The sequence below is a fragment of the Elephantulus edwardii genome, unplaced genomic scaffold (genome assembly GCF_000299155.1).
Source record: "Elephantulus edwardii isolate Elephantulus edwardi_28Jun2011 unplaced genomic scaffold, EleEdw1.0 scaffold00124, whole genome shotgun sequence".
Classification (NCBI taxonomy): Eukaryota; Metazoa; Chordata; class Mammalia; order Macroscelidea; family Macroscelididae; genus Elephantulus; species Elephantulus edwardii.
In genome coordinates, this window is record NW_006399874.1 from 4713402 (window position 1) to 4734528 (window position 21127).

A 21127-nucleotide genomic window follows, 5' to 3' on the forward strand; every position below is an offset into this window, starting at 1 on the left:
TTTGGGCACATTAGTTATGCTTATTATTGTTATTATTTTACCTTATATTATTGATGCTATTATACTATAATTTCAGATTGTGCATATCCGACACACGTAATCAGTTATAAAAATTAATTTCTTAGTTATAACAAATTAATTTCTTCTCAAATTAAGCAATTGTAGAATGATAACAATTTCACATGATACGGTGTAAATGAAAAAGTTAAAATGTTAGTTTGAATATTTAAATATATGTACTTCGAATCAATATTTTATTTTAATAATTTTATTCTCCACAAATGAAAATTTAGCGAGCATTATTTCAGTGGATTTACAAATGATGAAAAACTGAATAAGGCCATGTTTTTCTTACTCCAAATATTGTTTGTTGTTTTTGTGTACTGTAGTCAGAACTGACTCATAGTTGACCCTGCAGTGGATTTTCAGTTAATTGCATGGGAGAAGATTGGCCATCCTTCTTCCACAGAGCAGCAGGTGGCCTCGAACCACATGCTGTTGGGATTGCAGCACAGCTTCTTGCCACTGAGCCACCAGAGCTCCTTCTGGCTAAGATCAAGTGCAGAGCTCTCTTACTCAACATACTAGTAAATATTAGAAAAAAAAAAAGCAAAAACTAAAACAAACAAACCCAACAAAAAACTGTGATGGCTTTAACATTTATATACATTGTAACCAAAAGATGTCCATAGTTAATGTAGGATCTTTGAATGTATGGCCTTCATTTCAAACTTGTAATTCCTTTCCCTCTCTCAAAGTACTATAACAGAAAGAATATGATCAACATAAACAGATTTGGCTGTTATTTAGGAGGAGAAATTGAGAGATCAGAAAAAAATAAATGGAAAAAAGGTACACCATTTAAAGTTGAATACATGGGGGAATGCTAATAATGATACAAATAATAATGATAATAGCTGGAAAACAAAAATTCAAATCTAAGTTGAATTTCAGATGATTGTAAAATATCCTTAAATGAATACAAAGTAATAGATTTTTTTTTCCTCCTTAGGAAACTTAGTCACTTAGATTTTATTCCTGAGTTAATTTTTTTTAAAAAAAGTAAAACTAAAAACCAAGTTGATTAATGAGAATGAGCATTTCTTAAAAACCTCTTCAAGAGTTCTTCCTTCTTCTTTTAAAGTATCTTTTAGAGAGTTCCTAGGTCGTCACCACCAAATATTTTCTAACCGTATGTTGGTACTGTGGTGTGCTATCAGTGCCCATTTCTCTATAACAAATAAGGAAATGGAACAGAAAATATTTGGAACGAAAGCAAAAGCCAGGGATAGTTCTAGGAATCTGAGCAAAGCCTTTCAGCTCCATATGACAGGCATGCTGTTCCCCCGCGCTCAAGGTAAAGAAGCACAGTTGCCTGAACCTTTGTAACAGTACATCCTTTTCCAAGACACCCTGAAAAGAGAACTCAATCCATCAACTGCCAACCAGAAGATAGAATTCAGAGTTCAATTAATTCAAGGTCCATTTTCTTTTATTTTTTTATTATTTTCTTTCTTTTTTATTCATTATTACACATTTTCTCTACCCCTTCACTACCCCTACCACAGCCCACACCATAAGGCACCCCTAGTTCCAGATTTTTCTCATACAGTGCATAATCATATATTCCTTACAGACAGTTCTTTCCCTCATCTGTTCTAATGCAGTGTTCATTATCTATCCACTCTTTCCCCATTCCCTCCTCAACCCCCCCCAAGTCCATTCTATTTTGTGAAAGCGGTGTTATACGGTATTTCTTTTTACCCTTTTGTGACTGAAATATTTCACTTAGCATAACTTTCCCATGTTGTGTAATGTTTTACTATTTTATTCTTTTTCAACGTTGTGTAGTATTCCAGTGTGTGGCTTTCCTTTTAGAAAGACCAAAACCAGGTACTTAATGTTCCAGAATTTCAAGACACACTTTGACAAAGCCTGGTCAACTAAATGTAGATCTCTAACACTAGGATATTAATTCTATTCTAGGAGAAGATTATTAGTAGCAATGGCATCCATCATTACTTATTTTTAAAAATACTTAAAGATCTAATAAATTTACCTTATTAAATGCTATCTATAATAGGAACTCCATTTATCAAATGAAACAACAGCTCCAATGAAACAGCACAATTTGTTCAACTGTTAAACATAAAACTGTTTTCTAGGCATAATGACACCAGAGTTATAAAGTTGTTGTTTTTTTTTGTTGTTATGTGCTGTTGAATCGCCTGTGATTCATAGTGACAACAGCCTAAAAACCTGCTGATAGCTTCAACAACTCTACACCATGCTCTATCCTGTGCCAATCTAATTGTCTCTGACACAACTTCCCCCTAACGCCAGTCACTGAATCAATCCATCTTTTCAAGGGTCTTCCTCTCCTGCTCTGTCCCTCCACCCTCCCAAGCATGACATCCTTCTCCAAGGACTGATCCTGCCTTACAACATGTCCAAAGTATGTCAGATGAAGCTTCAGAATCCTTGCCTGCAAGGAGACCCTTGTATAACCCTCTCTAGGACAAATGTTTTTGTTCTCCTAGCATTACTTAAGTACTCAACTTTAAACCCACAGCCATTTGATTGCACCTCATTGTGATGCTATAGGACAGAAGAAAATTGTCATGCAAGGTCTCAAGATTGTAAACCTTACTCATAAGAGAACCTTATGAGATCAAACCTCCAGCTTTCCATAAGTCCATAACTATTAGGATTACTTACTTAAACATTACTGAAATCAAACACTCATTCTTCAGTCTAAAGTCAAGGAAACGAACATTAACCGTATGACCTGTCTAATTGAGTATGCACCAGTATGCACATCATCTTTATTTGATGTATTTGTCTTCAATGCCTACAATAGGGTAGTTTTCAGAGAAGTCTATACAATATCAAATTTGAACCCTCTTCTTCCACTTCTCATAATTAAAGAAGTACAATCAGTTTAAAATAACCATCCTTAGGAACTTTGAAGAAGAACACTGGCAACACTGGAATGGAGCAGTTCTACTGAATGTTATGATTAAAAGGAAAGGAGAGGATGGCTCTAGCCTCAGGCTTAGTGGGTAGTTATTTATGAGAACTAAATAGCAGACATACCTGCTCCTCCACTAAATTCAGCCTCCATTAGTCACAGGGCCTCTGCCACAGGGAAGGAAGGTAGCAAAGAGGAAGGACAAACATCTCAATTTACCTCTTCCTAACATCCATCATTCTGGCCTGGAACATTAACTGTGGAATGTTGATGGCTACACTGTAGAATATACTACTATTCCACTTCTAATTCAAAAAGCTTTAAAGTCCAGTCATGGGTCATTTCAGAAGGTGTAGCAGAGGATTGCAAATAAACAGGCATAAACATATATGTTGTTGTTCTTATTTAGTCCTTAGGCTGCTGACAAGATTGCTTTACATATTAGCACATCTACTTATGCTTTGCATGCTGAAATTTTTGACTGATGATTACAGTTTGCCATTTGTATTGTACTTTATTTTCTATTATTGCATTATGCTCTATTTATTGGCATTTCAGTTTGATCTAAAATAAGTTGAGCAGAGAAGTCAAAATTATTAATCCATGTATCATTAAAGAATATTTCTAGTCTGTTTTTACTACTTTGCCTCACCTACTTTTGAAGATTGATCCAGGCCATAGTATTTGCAGTTACTTGTTAAGCAACAGAGAGCCTGGACAATTACAAAGGATGACAGAAGAAGAATAGAGCCCTTTGAGTAGGATGACAGAAGAACAATAGATTCCTTTGAGTAGTGGTGCTGAAGAAGAGTCTTAAACACACGATAGTTTACCAAGAAAAAAATAGTTCCGTCCTAAAGAGGGTGAAACCAGGTTTCTCCTTGGAGGCTAGGATTTTGAAGCTCCATCTCATTTGGGCATGCGGCGAGGAGGACTGGTCCTTGGAGAAGGATGTAACAATCAGAAGGGTGGAAGGACAGTGCAGGAAAGGAAGACCCCAGATGAAATGGACTGATATGTGTGGAGTCTATGAGACTGGCTCAGGACAGGGTAGGCTTCAGAGCAGTTTTACATAGGGTTGCTATGACTTGCAGGTGACTCAATAGCACTTACAAACAATAAAAACAACTCCTGAAGCAATGATCTCTTAAATTAAATTATTATTCTCCAATTATAGAATGAATTAAGTAGGGCAATTATCAGTAATGTGAATGGAAATTGAAGTAATTCTAGAACACTTGTAGAAAACACATCCAATATTAATTTATCCATTTGTGCCAATTATCTTCAATTTGAGCTTCTATTTTCACTCTCCACTTTTGTCCACTCTGTTATATCCACCAAGAGGCTGAGTTTTAGGAGTTACAGCAATAGTTTCTCTTACCCTCAGCACTAAGTTCATATCATCCTATAGGAGACACCGAAGAAAAGATTAGGTATAGATATTTATTCTTAGCTCTTTCTCCCTGCTGTGTGCCCAGAGGTCAACTGAATAGCAAAGTACCTCTCCCAGAGTTTCTATCAACACATTTCTTCCTATGGGACTCCTGAGCGTTTTCTGACAACTTTATATAGCGAGTAATGGGGTGTCTTCTGTGCAAAGTATTGCATTACCAATCGTTTGGCAACAAAACTCTAGCCACAGTATTATAAACAGATTTTCATTGACCTCTCTTCAAAGTATTCAATTTGTGTATGCTCCCTCTTCTCTTCTGCTACTCTGATATGCCAATGAAGATAAAAGGATGACTGAAACATGGCTCCTGACGTCAAAATGCATAATCCAATACAGAGGGCTGCTTTCAGCGCTGTGTAGACTGCACAGTCACATGAAGCCTGTGCTCGGAAGAGTTGACGTTACCTTCTAATAATACTTCTTGCCAAATCATGAGAACTCACTGTTGTGAAGTCGAGTCCAGCTCATACTGACTCTCCACTGGATTTCTGAGGTTTCTTTACAGACTTTGATGGTGCATCTCTTCCGTGGATCAGCTGCTGAATTCAAACTGTCTGCCATTTGGTTCATCAACATCCTTTGCGATGCAGATGATATCACCTTGCTTGCTGAAAATGAGTAGGACTTGTAATAATACTTGTTGCAGAAGATCAAAGACTATAGCTTGCAAAACAGGAGGCTTCTCAACATCATTGATAAAAGATATAAACTGAGCCAAGAGGCAACATCATGGTCAATGGAGAAAAGATTGAAGTTGTCAATGTTTTCATCTTGCTCAGATCCACAAATCAATACCATGGGTACCAGCCAAGAAATTGAAAAGCATATTGCACTGGGGAAATGTGCTGTCAGGGACCTCTCCAAAGTACTGAAATGCAGTGATGTCAACTTAAAGACTTAGGTGCACCTGATTTAAGCTATGTATCTGATAGCTGGACAATGAATAAGAGTGATTGATGAATAAGGATATAGAAAACATACCTGATATTATTTTATCCATTTGTGCCAATTATCTTCAGTTTAAGCTTCTATATTAACCCTCAACATTTGTCCACTCTGTTATATCAATCGAGAGGCTGAGTTTTCAAAGCTACAGCAATAGTCTTTCTTACCCTCAGCATCAAGTTCGGATCATACTATAGGAGACATGGAAGAAAGAATGATTGAATTCTGAGTGAACCATGGACTGCCAAAAGAATAAATAGCTATGTTTTGGAGAAAGTGCAACCAGACTGTCCTTTAGAAGCACAGATGGTGAAGGTTCTTCTCACATGTTTGGGCATGCTGTGTAGAGAGTCTCTTCTTTGGGAAAAACTATCATACTCAGAAAGGCGGAGATTCCACAGAAGAAAAGATCCTCCCTCAACAAGGAGCATTGACACAGTGACTGTACAATAGGCTCAAGTATATCAGAGATGATGAGGATAGTATAGGATGGAGCAGAGTTCAGATCTGTTGTTCAAAGGATCACTATGAGTTGTATGTGACTCGATAGCACTTTACAACCACCACCATTTGGTTAGCGTGTAACACACTACAGCACGTAGGGCTCCATATACTGCTGCTGAAACACTTAATAATTTCTGAACAAGAGGCCCTGAATTTTCATTTTGTATTAAAAAACAAAATAAAAAAAAAAACACCTCTCAAACTCACTGCCATCTAGTCGGTCACAACTCAGAGAGACTCTCCATCAGATATTCAAGGCTGTAAATCTTAATGAGAGGAGGTAGACAGCCGACTTTTCTCTTTCAGTGTTGTTGGATTAAAACCTCAGGAGACCCTCAAATATTTGGTTACGAACATAACACACTATTGACTATGCCATTTTGTATTAGACCCCACAAATTATGTAGATGGTCTGGTAAATACAGAACAGATGCTGAAGTCAAACACCACTCTAGCAATAATAAAACCCATTATCACTTACTTGATTCTAACTCCATATGTGTCAGAGTAAAACTGCTCTGTAGAGTTTTCAATGGTTGATTTTTCAGAGGCATTTCTTCCAAAAATACATCTGTTTGGACTTGAACTTCTATCCCTTTTGGTTAACTGCTTAGAGAATTAACAATTTGCACCAAGAAGGGATTACCTCATAATAATTATCATTTATTGAAGCCGCACTACATTGCAAATGTGGTGAATCCTTTATGCATACTTATTTAATTCTCTTAACTTCCAATCGGAGGTCAAACAAAAACCTCAAACTCATTGCCATGGAGTTGGAATAAATTAATAAGTCACCCTTCAGTGGGTTTCTACAGACTGTGAATTACACAGTAGATCATCCATCTTTCTCCATCAGAGACACTGGTGGGTAGCAGCACAACTTCCTATCACATGTTTTTATTTGTTTGGTTTGATTTTTTCATTGACATTGTATTTCATGATAATTCCTATAGATTGTGTCTTACAAAACTAACCACCATTGATCTATGTCCACTGTTACCCCATCTTTTCAGATCCCCACACAGAATGCCAAAGAATACAAGTACCTATACATAGCCAGAAAGTGCAGAATCAGGAATTCCAATCGATGCATCCTTTTTTCCTCTTTATTACTCTTTCACAAAGCACAGGAGAGAAAGACACTCAATTACTAACTAAACTTTAAAGTCATTAGAGAAATAATATGCCATGAACCCATGATTCTAGAAAAGACTGAGTCTCCTGCAGATGAAGAAGACTAGCCAAGATCAAAATGGACAGAAAATCTGTACTTAACAAACAACATTGACCTTCTCGTATCATGGTGCCAACAGCTGAAAGGACAGCTAACTAGCAAGATTTTTATTTTGACATGTTTCCTGATTCTGAAAAAAAAATCCAAATGTGAATTACATCTGTTAGTTAGCCTTGACACTTTTACTTCATATTCTTTATATCTAACAATTCCAGTAAAGCTGTTTTTTAACAGATCAACAGAAATTGTCAACATTTACTTTTACAAAATCGTTAAATAAAAACATTAACTAAGCAATGGCATTATCTGATTCATTTCTTTCTAAGATACAGAGTTATATCTGGTAATGTAAAAACCAATGTTCCATTGATTATGAAGAGAAAAATGGAAGAACACTTCATTACATAGACAGGAATTTATTTCATTTTCCTAGAAGTAATAAAAAAGCTCATATTCTAAATATTTTCTTGATTTAAATCTATCACTCAAATTACTAAAACGTGTTCAAGTTTTTGACCACTAAATTTCATTTGATATTTAATTCACAATCTTTAAAGCAGATGATAATGCACTTGTTGCTCAGGAAGTTTTGTTGTTGTTTTGTTATCATTAATGTTGTTTTCTTTTGCCATAAAATACTAAGCAATCTTACCCATAAAAGCTTACTATTTCTTATTTTAGCTGTTGTCTAATTTTAACAGATTTTGTTTCTACCTTTTTCATAGTAATTTGTCCAGAACCACTAGACAAAGCACACAAATCAGACGTTACTCCTTGGCTAAGTGAATTCTTTTAAACACCTCTGAAAAAAAAGACAGGTGAACAATTTTCACCATTATTTTTATCTTGCTGACATACTCTGGAAGCTGGATCTTAAACATCCCAATTTGACATCACAATCACAACAGATCCCTTTTCTCCAAATAAATGAGCTGTTGTCAGGGCTGACTGGTGTGTTTTAAAGAATATCTTAGCCAAGGGTATTATTTTAAGAGATGAGTGAACAGGGAACCCCACAGCCCAGCCAATAAAATACGAACTTAAGGTGCAAAGAAGCACTCATAAATATTGCTTAGAACAAGGGGATTCATTGTTTCGCTCCAGACCTTTCAGTGGCTCCTCTGATCTCAACCCCTCTCTGTGAGTCAGGGCAGTCTCTTCCTCTAACCTGTGGTTTTTAAAAGCTGAACTACTACATTATTTATGACTATACATGTGAGCAGTCTCGTCTGTATACTCCTTGTACACATGCTGAGCACTCTCCCCTACCCGCTTGTCCCCACTTTGGTATTTTCGTTTGTAAGGATGAAAAGGCTTTCCCCCAGAGCTGATGTGGTTAGGGATGTTGAATTAGCTGTTGTGTCAGTATGAGGTGGACTGAGGATTTCCCAACACGCCCTCCACCTGCACAGCTCAAAGACCAGCTCTGACGGTGTCTCTCTCTTTCAATGTTTTCTTTGTTTCACAGACTTGTAAAAACTATCTTTTCTCTCTTTTCCATCCTGTGCTTTCAACTATTACTTTTGATCTGTTTCTCCTTGCTCATCTTTCTCTAATTTTTTTTAAAAATAAATGATACTTTCTCCTTAGGCAAGATAAGGAAAGTAAATAAAGATAGCATAAGCTGCAAGGTTTTTATAAACAAAAAGGGAATTAATTGCATGCTTGATTTGTATTAGTATGATTCTATATTGAATCATTTCAGTTGGCCCTAGGAGTCCTTCTTTTGAATTTTGTTTATAAATTCTGTGAAAAGGATCCTCAGTGAGAGGTGAGAAAGGAGAGAAGAATAGGTGGAGGGAAACAATTACCAGGGATGCCAATGCCAGAGCAGTTCTGATGCCCCAGGGGCTGTTTTAGTGGGTGGAACAGGAGACTGTACCCAAATGATCAAACTGTAACTAATTGATTTTCAGCTAATCCAAGCCTCCAGCAAAGAAGAGACTGGGACCCAAGGCTGACCCTGGGGAGGGTGGGAACAGTGAGGAGAAGAGTGCCAGAGGGCCTGGGGCTAGGGAGACCAAGGGGCTCTGGAAAAAAGGCCAAAGAATTTTGGGGGGTGGGGTGGGCAGAGGAGGAAGACTGATGTTACAGGGAAAACCAAGAATGAAAGGGAAGAGACTGGGTGTGGTAGGTGATGCTGTCCCCAAACTTAGACTATGTGATCAGTCTTACTCTCAGCTGTCAATTCTTATTAAACGTTCAAATCTGGCAATTTGTGAGTGTTCACTTCCAAAATCTTTTCATTAAACCATGTATGACTACAATTCTCTCTGCAAGCCATAGCAGTACTTTGACAATAAGTAGTTTGGGAGAACAAGATTCCTTTGGGACACGTTTAGGAATCCAAAGGTTCACTGGTAGAAGTAAGAGCAAGTCTTACTTCTACAGACCTTTTTTCACTCTTCCTAAGAGACATGTTTTAAGTACTGCTGGTTGCTTTGCTCCATACTAGCTTTACTTATTTAAATTTTGCTCTGTGAATAAATACTAGTTGATGGCTTTTACATCACCTTTATTCCGTCCCATCCCTCCCCCAACTCCCCATACCCCCCAAAAAAACCCAACCCTGGCATGTGTTTATGGATGTGTTTATGTTACAGAAGTGTTAATAACCCTGTTGGAGAGATTACATAGATAGGCATCTTTAGGTATATCTGTATATAAATTCCTCTCAACTGGGCACTCCAGAGAGCCAAAAACAACAGTATTATCAATGATGTCTTTCAAAATGGCCATATGAGAATCTAAGTAGCTTGCTGTTTTGTTTGGGTGTTTTGTTCAAGGATTTAGTGAAACAGGGGGAAAGCAGTTGAACTTAGCAATTTGCATTTCAACTTTTTAAAGGCATTCTTTCTATCTTGGATCTAACAAGTTGATAAGGCTATTATAAAAGTACTTTTAAAAAGTCTTGAGTATCATGATTTTGTACTCTTACACTTGAGAACACGTATTCTTATGTAATAGACATTAAAGTCATCTGACACCAGGCCAACTGACAAGTAAGCAAAACACCATTATCACCAAAGTTCTTCTTTTGGGAAAGGGACATAATCATATTCACAATAAGTAAAAGAACCAAATTTCTTCTATTTACTATATTATTATCTTTCTAAAAGATGTATAATGTCATGTCATTTAAATGATACAATGACCAATCAATCAAGTAGAAATGGAGTTCTTACAAAAAGCTCTTGAGTATACAGTGAATGGTTTTGTAGACAGGAAATATGCTTAAATATTGCAAGCAAATTTTGTAATCAATTCTATTTTTTATTGCAGGTGTTTGATATCCAAACTAGCTTTTGGTATTTTTTTTAAATAGAGAAGAAAAGGAAAGGATGAAATTATCAGAAAGATATTTTTCATACTAGCAAAATAATATCATACTGACCAAGTGAAATTCACTAAGTTTCTTAAGACTTAGGCACAAAACAGAGAAGTCAACCTGTAAAAGCCAGATACAATGAGTCTAAGAATTATGATCACCACAAAATAGAAAGTTTCTCTTTTCATAATAGTTAAAAAATGTTTCTAAAAATTTTTTTTAAAAAATTGTTTCTCCAAATTGAACAAATCACAAAAATATTTGAAAAGTCACAATAGCATGCTTAGTTTCATACACATTTACATTGGTCTTAATGCAACTAATTTACGTTGCATTTTTTTTTTCTTTTGGTGAATTTTCATTTTATTTTTCACTTATGAACCCCAAAATTGTCTCATCCGTGATTTGGAAACCAGGCTGGTTTTTTGTAAATATGATTCAATAAAGTCTGAACTCTGTTAACTTGTCCCTCATGAGAAATATTTATATTTTAAAAAATAACTCACCTAACACTCACATTAGGGAGAAAAAATTAGATTACAAGGTAATTGCAGAAAGTCTATCATTTCACTTGAAAATATCAACATTGCCCACTTAAAACCGATTAATGCTTTTAGATCTTTTTTTAATATAATTCATCTCATTATAGGACATGTCAACAGATTCTTTCACATGTTTAACTATCCAGCTGAGTTCTTCAATACAAATCCCTTGTCTATTGCTGACTTGCCTCATTTTCACACAGTCCTCATTACATATGTACCCTTTAAGTCACTAATCATACAAGGTGAAAGTGTCCTGAGACTTTCAAAATATGAAACAGGTTTCAGGTAATAATTACTACTGAACGTCATGTTAAAACAACACTGAAACTCTGAGTGCAGTTAATAGTGATCTGAGTCTTGCACCTTTGTGAGTGGGCTTCGGCCTATTTTACTATGGAAGTAATACAAGAAGTATTTACTATGTAGTGATTAGTTCCAAGATTTGGATATATTAGAAGGCATCACCTAAGCATAATAAAGCTATGGTTTAATTTTCTTCAGGGATTACCAGGAGAAATTTACCTAGTATCAGAATTGATTTGTCAGTTTTATGTGAGACATTTCATTTAGTTCACAAATATTAGAGAAAGGGGAAAATTTTCATTTTTATTATTGTGGATAAAGCATTACTGAGCAGTTCATGGGTGATAAAAATAGAGTTTTCCAAAAGTAATATAAAATATTGCTTCTCTAGAGTGAAAGAACCAAACACAGTTACTATATACTTATTAAGCTGTTATGTTAATAGAGTTTTGTTAATACAAACAAATGTAACTAAAATTTCATTAATGTAAATGTTGTTAAGTGTTTTTTAAAGAAAAAATAATGGGTTCTAGAAATAACTGAGTAAGATATTTATAATTTTTTTTTATTTTCTTACTCTAGTAGATGTACAAAAACAATGACAGATTCAAAATATCAGACTTTATTCTTTGCTAGAAAATAAATTTTAATCAAAATATTCAAGTATAATAAAACATTAATAGGAGAAACTCATGACTGAGATTATGTTTTAGTATGTAACAAAACATATTCTTCCAAGTCAGATCTCAGATAAGGTAAATGATTTTTGATGAAAATGTATATTATGTAGAAAATTTTTTCAGTATTCAGTTAAAATTAAAATGCAAATAAATTGTACTTTAGGAATGCCACAGATTGTAACATGTGTCATATTTACATATCACTGGTCTTAGGGGTGGGGACCCACAAAAACGTTTAAATTAACTTAGAATTAAGTTGATTTTTTAAATTATTTAAAGTTTCACATGCCGTCCGTTAATTATATATGAGAGAAAAGGCCTGGAATAGACCTATTTAATGCAATCAATGAAGACTAGTTAAAACTTAGTATTAATAGCTTTGTCTCTATTAACCTGAAATACATGGTTTATTAGGCAACTACTTATCCTTCATACTAGGATTGCTAAAAACAAATAAGGAGAGCATATTAAGCAACATTATCATAGAGGTATCCATATACTACTAGGATTTGTTGTTATCTGACTTTTTAGAGAATAATTCCTTTGAGATATTAGATGAGGAAGGGTTTAATTAGGTATATAATAAAACATGTCAAGTTTAAGTCAAGGCAGATTAAACTTTTTAAACAAAGTTTTAAAAGCTCTTACATTGTAAAGCTGTGAATTCTTCCCAGTTGGTTAAATATGTTAATGAACTACTTAGCCTTCAATAATAAAATTTATTCTGTGTTATATTTCTTTAAATATGTAAGAAGATAGTAAATTTCACCTTGAAATGCTTAAAGAAAAATACTGCCTTTATAAAGGTAATAATTTTTTACTACTGAAACATTTAAAGAAAATTATTACCTGTATAGCACCTTTTTTTAAGCAGAATTCCATGGTAACTTGGTATAAAATAATTTTAAATTGGTAAGTTCTTTAATGTACATGAGGGAATATTGATCACTAATATTTTATAAATAAGACTTACAATTTCAAGTTTGCATATATATTCTGTCAATATTTTAAACCACTATAAAAATTCTAGTACAGAATTTTAAAAAGCTTAAAAATTGGTTCCCTAAAAGTGCTGCTAATCACACAAATTTTAAACTAATTTTTTATTCCATGTTTAAAAGGGAGTTTTATATAAGGTAAAAACATCATGTTTTGTTTCTCTTGTCAAAAAAACAGTCATGACACATTTTAATCATTACACTTTAAAAAAATGAAATTCCATTTCAAAATATTTTAACAAAATTTCAGAATTCCTCAATAGTAATCATTTGTGCTATTAATTGCACATCAACATTTTCAACAGTAGTTGTCTTCCTTACATGAGAATTTTAAATACTCTTCTAAAGTAGCATGTAAATACACATTTATATGTTCTTCAAATTAATAAAACCAACAACAAAAAAGTTTAAATTCCTACTTTTACTTTTCCACCTCTAAATGTTTGTACTTTCCCTCATAATTTAACCCTCTTCTGAATTTCCCTTTTTCAGATTATTGCCTGTTTATTTCTCTATTTAAGCCAGGTTGAAAGTTTAACAAGATGTAATGAGACTCAAATCCACCAAAACCATAGTGCTTCATTTTAGATTTTCATATTAAAACCATATATGTTTGACTCTGTCACCTAAGGCTAGATCTCACGTCAATGAAAGAAAGGAAGCAGAAGCTAAAGATTTATAGAAAATGACTTTATATAAACATGACCAACTACCAGGCAGCTACTTAACCATTAGAAAAAAGTTCCCCTTTGTAACAGCATAGATTAGCAAACAAACGCACACATACCTAAGTTGACAAAGCTCATGACCATATCCGCGTCATTCAGAAAGTTGGTATCATGAAGGCTGGCTAGTGGAGGGCTCTGGGTGGTCAAGGGAGTCGTCCGAGATAACTGTATGCGCCGAGGATACCCATTGGGAGAGGCTGGGTATCCTTTTCTTGTCCCTCTGGTGTCTTCTGCCAGGGATGCCCTGACTGAATACTCCGACTCTTCAGGGTTTTCTTCGTTGGCCATGGCATTGTATAGGTCCAGCATAAAGAGAGGCGCAGAGGATGCTTGCTTTCCAGGTGAAAATGGTCTGGGTCTGTGGGGTAACCCCAAAATTGAGAGAATTTCCCTTTGTATTTCCCGTCTTTCATGGTTCCGTAGTCTTCTATAAATAAAACTGGAGTGCACATGATTATCTCCCAAACCTCCTTTTGCATAACCCACTAGAACCCAGCAGCTCCAGAGGAAACCCACAATACCCCTAAGTAAAAATACAGTCAGATGCATTTTTGTCCAAAAAGGAAAAGTTGATATTTTTAGTCCTTCGTGTCCTCTTAAAAAAAAAAAATAATAATTCTAAGTTCCTAAGAGATACACTTTCCTAGTAGTTGAAAAAACAAATTTACCTATTCTTCATGTCAGTGACATTTCCGAACACAACATCCTTCCTAATTCTCCTGTCCTATTTTAAATATTGCAGAATGTGTCAAGAGTAGTTATTTCTAAGAAAGCTGAAACTCGAATTTCCAATTATCCACAGTTGTTAAGAGTTTTTGCTGCATGGATGTAGCAGAAGACGGCTAAAATGATTTGATCAGATGACCTATGCATTCCTATATGAATTTATGGTAATCAGGCCTTTGGTATTTGAATTAACGAAAGTTGATCTTCTGATAAACTGTAGCTCCCAAGGTGATCTTCCCTTGATCTTGAGTTCTTCTCAACCCTTGAGCTCTTTCCAAGACAAATTCTGATTTCTGTATCACAGATATATGTTGATCTGCCCCTTGGTGTTGGAATATATATTTGTCCGGCAGCCTGGTGATAACTTTAACATCTTTTATATCGTCTTAGGGTAAAGTAAGACTCAAGGTTGTACTGTTCAAGTAAATGTGTTTGCCTGAATTTACTTGAAAAACCTTCCTGTAAATCCATTCAATCCCTTTCTCCTTCTTACTGTTAACTCCACCTTCAGCCGGCACAAATATACCAGCCCTCTTCAAGACAGATCTAAAGAGTAATGTAAGCACAACCCTGCTGGGAAAGAAGAGGCTTCTCATTGTAATTTGAAACTGGTAAAGCAAAAAGAACTTAACCCTTTTGCTACCAGAAAAGCCTCCATTTCCACAACTTCCTAGCCATACATCAAACATAATACACTGTTTTGTGAGGCATGCAATTTCCAAGGGGGGAGAAAAGCCTGTTTGGAAGTAGAGACCAATAATTTTGCTACCTATTTTATATAGCACTCTTTTAGGTCTGTTTATTAAAAGGAGAAAAAAATGACACACATTTAATACACATTTATATTAAGTCACAGATTGTGGCTGAATTAACATGAGAGGTCTAAATTCTATAATTCAGATGATTTCTAGTTCTCATCAGTCTTTAAAACTTACTTCTGAAAAGAAAAAAGAAAAAAGGAAGGGCTGCACATTGAGGTTAATTTGTTGTTTCTTAATGATAACCAGGTCTTTTTAGACTAAAACACAGTGCAGGATTCATCAGTACTAAGTATATACTAGCCCCCAAAGCAACCATTACAATAATTTAATAAGGGTAATTACATATGAGAGTTTTAAGAGTCTTTAGTCAAAACTTAAACAAAAGTAAGTATATTCATATTTCTCTTATTAAATCAGAACATCTGAAATATAAATACTTAAGATGTAGCATGATGATTCTTAACCTTGAAGTCCCGTCAGTTGAAATGTAAACAGCTTTACAAATTAGATATTTCCCATAAATTGTACTCAGAACTTTGATTTGTTTCAACCCATGCAAATAAACACAAGCCAAACATCCTTCTTGCTTGCATGCAGATTGAAATTGGAGTTTTTAAAATGTGATGGGTATAATGGGGAAAGCGCACACCTTTCTAAAATACCATTCTTAATCCAAGGAAATGAGCAAAGTATGTGTTTATCCTTAATGTTTAATGCTTTTAAAATTTGGATGTCTACAGTGTTTTTGTGCCGCTATAATTTTCCTTACACAGGGCTTCCATTGTCTGGAATAGTATTCTGATATAAATGTGGATTTATCGAGAAAATTCTAAAACTATTATGAAATTTTAATGTTTTTCCTTTAGTCTACCTAAAGCTGCCTGGTTTCTTGTTTGACTTCTTTTCAAATAGACCATAAGTGTTCTAAAGCAAAGTGATATTTTTCATACTGTTTCAACTTATTGATGAAGGTGAGAGAGTGACTTGCAGTCATCTTGGGTGCACCATTTTTCTTACACAAACTCATTCCTCTAATAACTGATGATGTTGTTTAATACAAACCCCACCAAAAAGTCTTTACCAATAGTCATGTAGGTTGCCAGTGTACTAAACCCAAATTTTTATATGCATGTGACATATCTACGAAAGAGATACCATATGAATATTAGTAGTGGAAGCTGGAAGTGAAAAAACAGTGTTTTAAAAATAAATAGTCTATGCTTCTAAAGGTCTTGAAGTTGTTAATTTTGTGTTTAAACCATACTGAATAACAGTTGGTCATTACAGATTAACATCAATTATTTTTAGATAAAAAAACAAAACTTCTCTGAATGTGTAAGACATATCCCAGATAAATAATACAATTTCCCCTGCATTGTAATATAAATTATTAAGTATATTAATTTTTTTCTCTAGGTCCTAGTGTAAAATGACAAAGTGAAAAGTGATCACAAGAGAGTAAGAAAACTCCCATTACCTTCTGTATGTGCGGGCTCCCCCCCACCACCACCCCTTAGGTGCAAGTGAAAAATAAAAATTATTCTAGATGTCTTGGGTCTCAAAATCTCATTTTCCCCAAGCATGATTTAGAATATCAATCAGAATAATTTAAATTTAATTGCTTAACCAGGCGCATAGCCGACCTCTGTAGTGGAAATCAGTTGCTAGTTTCTTTGGTCAGAAATTTTAGTATCCACCCTCCCCCCATGTTCTTTTCTAACTCGGACTAAATTTGGCAAACACTCATTTTTCAAAAATATCAACATGTGCAGTGAGAGAAAGAAAATAAAGAAGGAAAACAACTGCCAGAAATCAAAAGGAAATGCTAAATACCAAATGAAAAGTCAGATTCATTTTCCATGAAAAGTAAATATGTTTTTGGGGCAACCCTATTTCTATTTCTAGGTAGCTTGGTATCTAAGTTTGTAAAAGCAATTTGAAAGATACAGTATTTTGCAACTGCAACATAAAAAGATTGCTAATTTTGGAGCATGTTTTTAAAAGTTGTGTTATACATTGAATATAGTGAAAAGGCATATGCTAGGACAGAGTAGTGGAGGGGACAGAGGAAAAACTCAAGATATGAGAAAACTTTTTCCTGAAGTACATTTCAAGAAGAGAAGCCTTCTTATAAAGCTGCCTCTTAGAGTATGTTATTTGTTTGGGATATTTACTAATAAAAATTACTTTCTGGTAAAAAGCAGGGATGACTGAATCCATGAAAGCAGTGTTTCCCTTCTGTCACTCTTTCTGTTCCTTTTTTCCCACCAATGTTTCTCAAACTCAAATCTAACGCTTTGAGTTCATAGATATGTATATAGACTATGTCCAGCTGAGTGCTCTTATTAAAGTGAGGGTGAAAGTGGAGGTGCCATCATCTAAATAATTTTTAAGCACTTTGTCATGTTCTAGAAAGGTCTTTCTATTTCACTTCTGTTTATTGTTGTTGCTTGATTGTGTTTTGTCATTGAAGCAAAAACTTCTCATTGAAAGATATGGTCATAATAAAAAAAAGTAAACACAAAATATAGATCACTATTTGAAATTTTTAAAAAAAAAATTTTAATTCGTTATATCCCAAGTTTGAGAAAAATACAAAATAATTTGAATATGATAAAATTTTTCAGTGCAAAGTACCTTAGATTGTGTTGGGAAAAGTAAGAGTACAGAGAAGGGATGTGAGCAATTAAAAGAGTGATGAGTCTGGCAGCAGCTGGAAAAGTCAGGAGGGTGGTCTTCTGTAGTAACTTTTCACGGAATACGCGCCCAAGTGCAGAACAGAGCCAGATCTGTGAGACTAAATCTCATTCAGTTCACTCTCTTTTTGAGCCAAAATCTAGCATAAACAGAGAATATGGTTTGCATAGTAGTGGTCCAAAAGAAGAAAGAGTAGTGTTACACCACCACCATCTGTCTTACCCTAGCTTGCCGCAAATCTGAAGGCAATTGTAATAGTAGGCCACTATGCTCTCTGCCTACTTGATGGGGAATTGTTAATGAGTTATTGAGATTATTAGTATTTTGCAATCATTGAATGCTTTAAAAAAAATTCTGGTATTCTTTTTAATGGATGCCGACATTATTTAATCATTATAAGTGAACAAAATGGAAGCAGGAGTGGTAACTACTTCCTAAGCAACATGCCTCCGGAAACTCTATGAACTTTGATAGATGTTGACAGTTGTAGAGGGCCCTCAGGCTTTTTATTCATAGGTTCACTATGAGCCATGCTTGACTTGAAGGCAATCAACAACAACAACAACAAATGAATTGATTTTTCAACATAGTTTTAATTTTATGTGATTGTCAGACTCCTTTCTATCATTAGTCACCAGTGGAGATAGCCTAACAGTCACTTTTAGGGGAAATAAGCCAATAATTACCTATTGAAAAGCCAGTGTGAAATGGAAATGTGGTAAATGAAATACAATTCTGAAGATTATCCTTAATAGGATGTAATGAACTCATGTCAGGACATTTGTTGTTATTATGTGCCAATGAGTGGACTATGACCCATAGCAACCCTATGCACATTAGCTCTATCCTGAGTCAGTCTCACTTATTCTGACACATCTGCTCCCATTACCCCAGTTATTATGTCAACCCATCTCATTCAGAGGTCTGCCCCTCCTATGCTCCCTAGACCCTTCCAAACATGATGTCCTTCTCCAAAGATTGGTCCCTCCTGGCTTCATGCCCAAAATAATGTGTGACATAGGGTCAAAATCCTTGCCTTCAGTGAACAGGTTAGTTCCACCCTCTCCAGCATGAGCATGTTTGTTCTCTTGGCAGTTCATAGAAAGTTTAGCCTATTGAATTCTTAGGTCACATGTTTTATCTATCATACAAATTGACAGAAGGTTTTAAATACTTAGTAAGATTGATCATTGTTCGAATCCACTGGATGCTCTGCTGGAGAAAGAGTGACAATCTCCTCTGGTACCAGTTAAATCCGATTTGATGGTACACACACAAAAACTAATAAAAATAAAAACTATTTTTTTAAAAAAGATTGATCATTAAATAGGGAGTTCACGAAGAAGTAATGTTGACATTTATAGAGTACTTCTAAAATTTTAAGACTTAATATGCAATAAATCAGCCTGTGGGTATATTTTCTTATTCAACAAATATTTATTGACTACCTACTATGTCTGGAGAGAGGGTGAAAGACACCCAAGCATTGAGGACTCTCCTTCATAGGGTCGCTATGAGTCATCTGTGACTCGACGGCACTTAACAACAACAACCACCTACTATGTGACTGTCGTATGCCAGATAGGGAATTCTGGTCGATTGGTAGACAAGGGGTTGTACTGCCAATCCAGAGGCAAAAGGTTTGAATCTACCATCTCCTCCCACCTGTGTTTTGTAGCCTCTGAAAATCCATTGAATGATCAGCTATGAGTTCAATTCCTACCCAGTGACAATGAGTTGAGTTTTTTAGTTAAGGTGCTCAAAGTTTTAGATACTATAAAAATCAAACAAGATTGTCTTGATGAAGCTTATAATCATATGGTATTTTAATCTCAGTTAATTTAGGGGCACCAAATTATCATTGAAATGTATCAATTAATCAAGAGAGAGTCCTACTTTTCTTCTTGAGATGTTATTGTTGTGTGCTATCAATTTGGAATCAATTTGAACCTCCAAAAGGTTTTCTGTGGCTGTGAAGCTTCTGGAAGGAGATTGCTCATCTCTTTCCCACAGAACAGCTGGTAGATTTGAACCAGGTTAGTGGATTTAAACCGCATGTCTTTCAGTTGAAGAAATAACTCTTAATCCACAAGAACATCAGAGGTCCCTTTCTGAGATAACAAGTAAGTTGCAAACTGAATGAAGGTAGAGCTTATGCCTTTCTTGCTCATTTCTGAATCACTAGTGTCACAAAAATGTATATTATTGAATCAATTAATATTTGTTGACTAATTTTTAACCAAAAAACTTAATATTCCTTTAAAAAAAAAAAGACAGTGTTTTCTGGACATAGGGTTATAAGACTTCAATAGGCATGTAATAGACAAAATGCTTTATCTCTTTAATAGGTAGGTTCCTCTACACTGGTAAAGGACATTTTTTATACAAAACCTTAAATACTGTATGTCTAATCTCATATTTATAAATGTGAACACAAATATGTGTCGAAACTTGATAACTATAATGGCTCAGAAGGAAGGAAAAACATCGCACTTCAAAAAACTAAGCCAGTTACCATCAACTTGATTCTAACTATAGGCAACCCCATGTGCAAGTAGAAATGCACTTCATAGAACTTTCTAGGCTATGACCTTTTAGAAATAAAGAGCATGACCATTTTTACCAGTTAAATATTGGTGGATTTCAGTAAGTAGTAGAGATGTCGTTGTTGTGTGCTTTCAAGTCTGAGCAACTCATAGCTGACCTTCCAGAAGGTTTTCAGAGGACATAAACCACATTAGAGGAAACTGTCCATCATATTCCCATGGAGCGGTCAGTGAATTCAAACCTCATGCCTTCGGGTTGGCAGCATAGCTCTTTACTACTAGCTTTCTCTGGTGATAGAGTGTTGTTAAGTGCTGACAAACTGACTACGACCCAATGAATAGCTTGGAAGCAGGAGTGTCATCCACTTCCTAAACCATATGCCTCTGGAAACTCTATGAACTTTGAGAAATGATAGTTAATAGAAAGGCTTCAGGTCTTTTGTTCATAGGGTCACTATGAGTTGTTCTCGATTCTATGGCAATCAACAACAACTATGAACAGCATGTTTGTCCCCTTTCCTGTCTATCCTGTATCATCCTCTTCATCTCTGATATATGTGAGCTCATTGGTAGAGTCATTGTGCCAATCCGTTGTTGAGGGTCTTCCTCTCTTTTGCCGACTACCCTGATCTGTTGTTACAGAAAAATCTGATTAGTTGACTGCCTATTGACTAAAAGTGACCCTGACTAAATGAGCAAGTT

General features: G+C 35.2%; 1 protein-coding gene across 2 annotated transcripts in view; it reads right to left on the reverse strand.

The window, feature by feature from the left end:
- The window catches only part of BMP5 (bone morphogenetic protein 5), a 192333-nt gene extending 177357 nt beyond the window's left edge, over positions 1 to 14976 (reverse strand). The window contains exon 1 of one of the 2 annotated variants that reach the window (XM_006893141.1): positions 13755 to 14250. In XM_006893141.1, coding sequence (XP_006893203.1) covers positions 13755 to 14244 — 490 coding nt within the window. In that variant the 5' untranslated portion in view covers positions 14245 to 14250. Of the gene's footprint in view, positions 1 to 13754 lie in introns of both variants that reach the window. The other variant, XM_006893140.1, reaches the window with a different exon arrangement.
- Positions 14977 to 21127: the final 6151 nt, after the last annotated feature.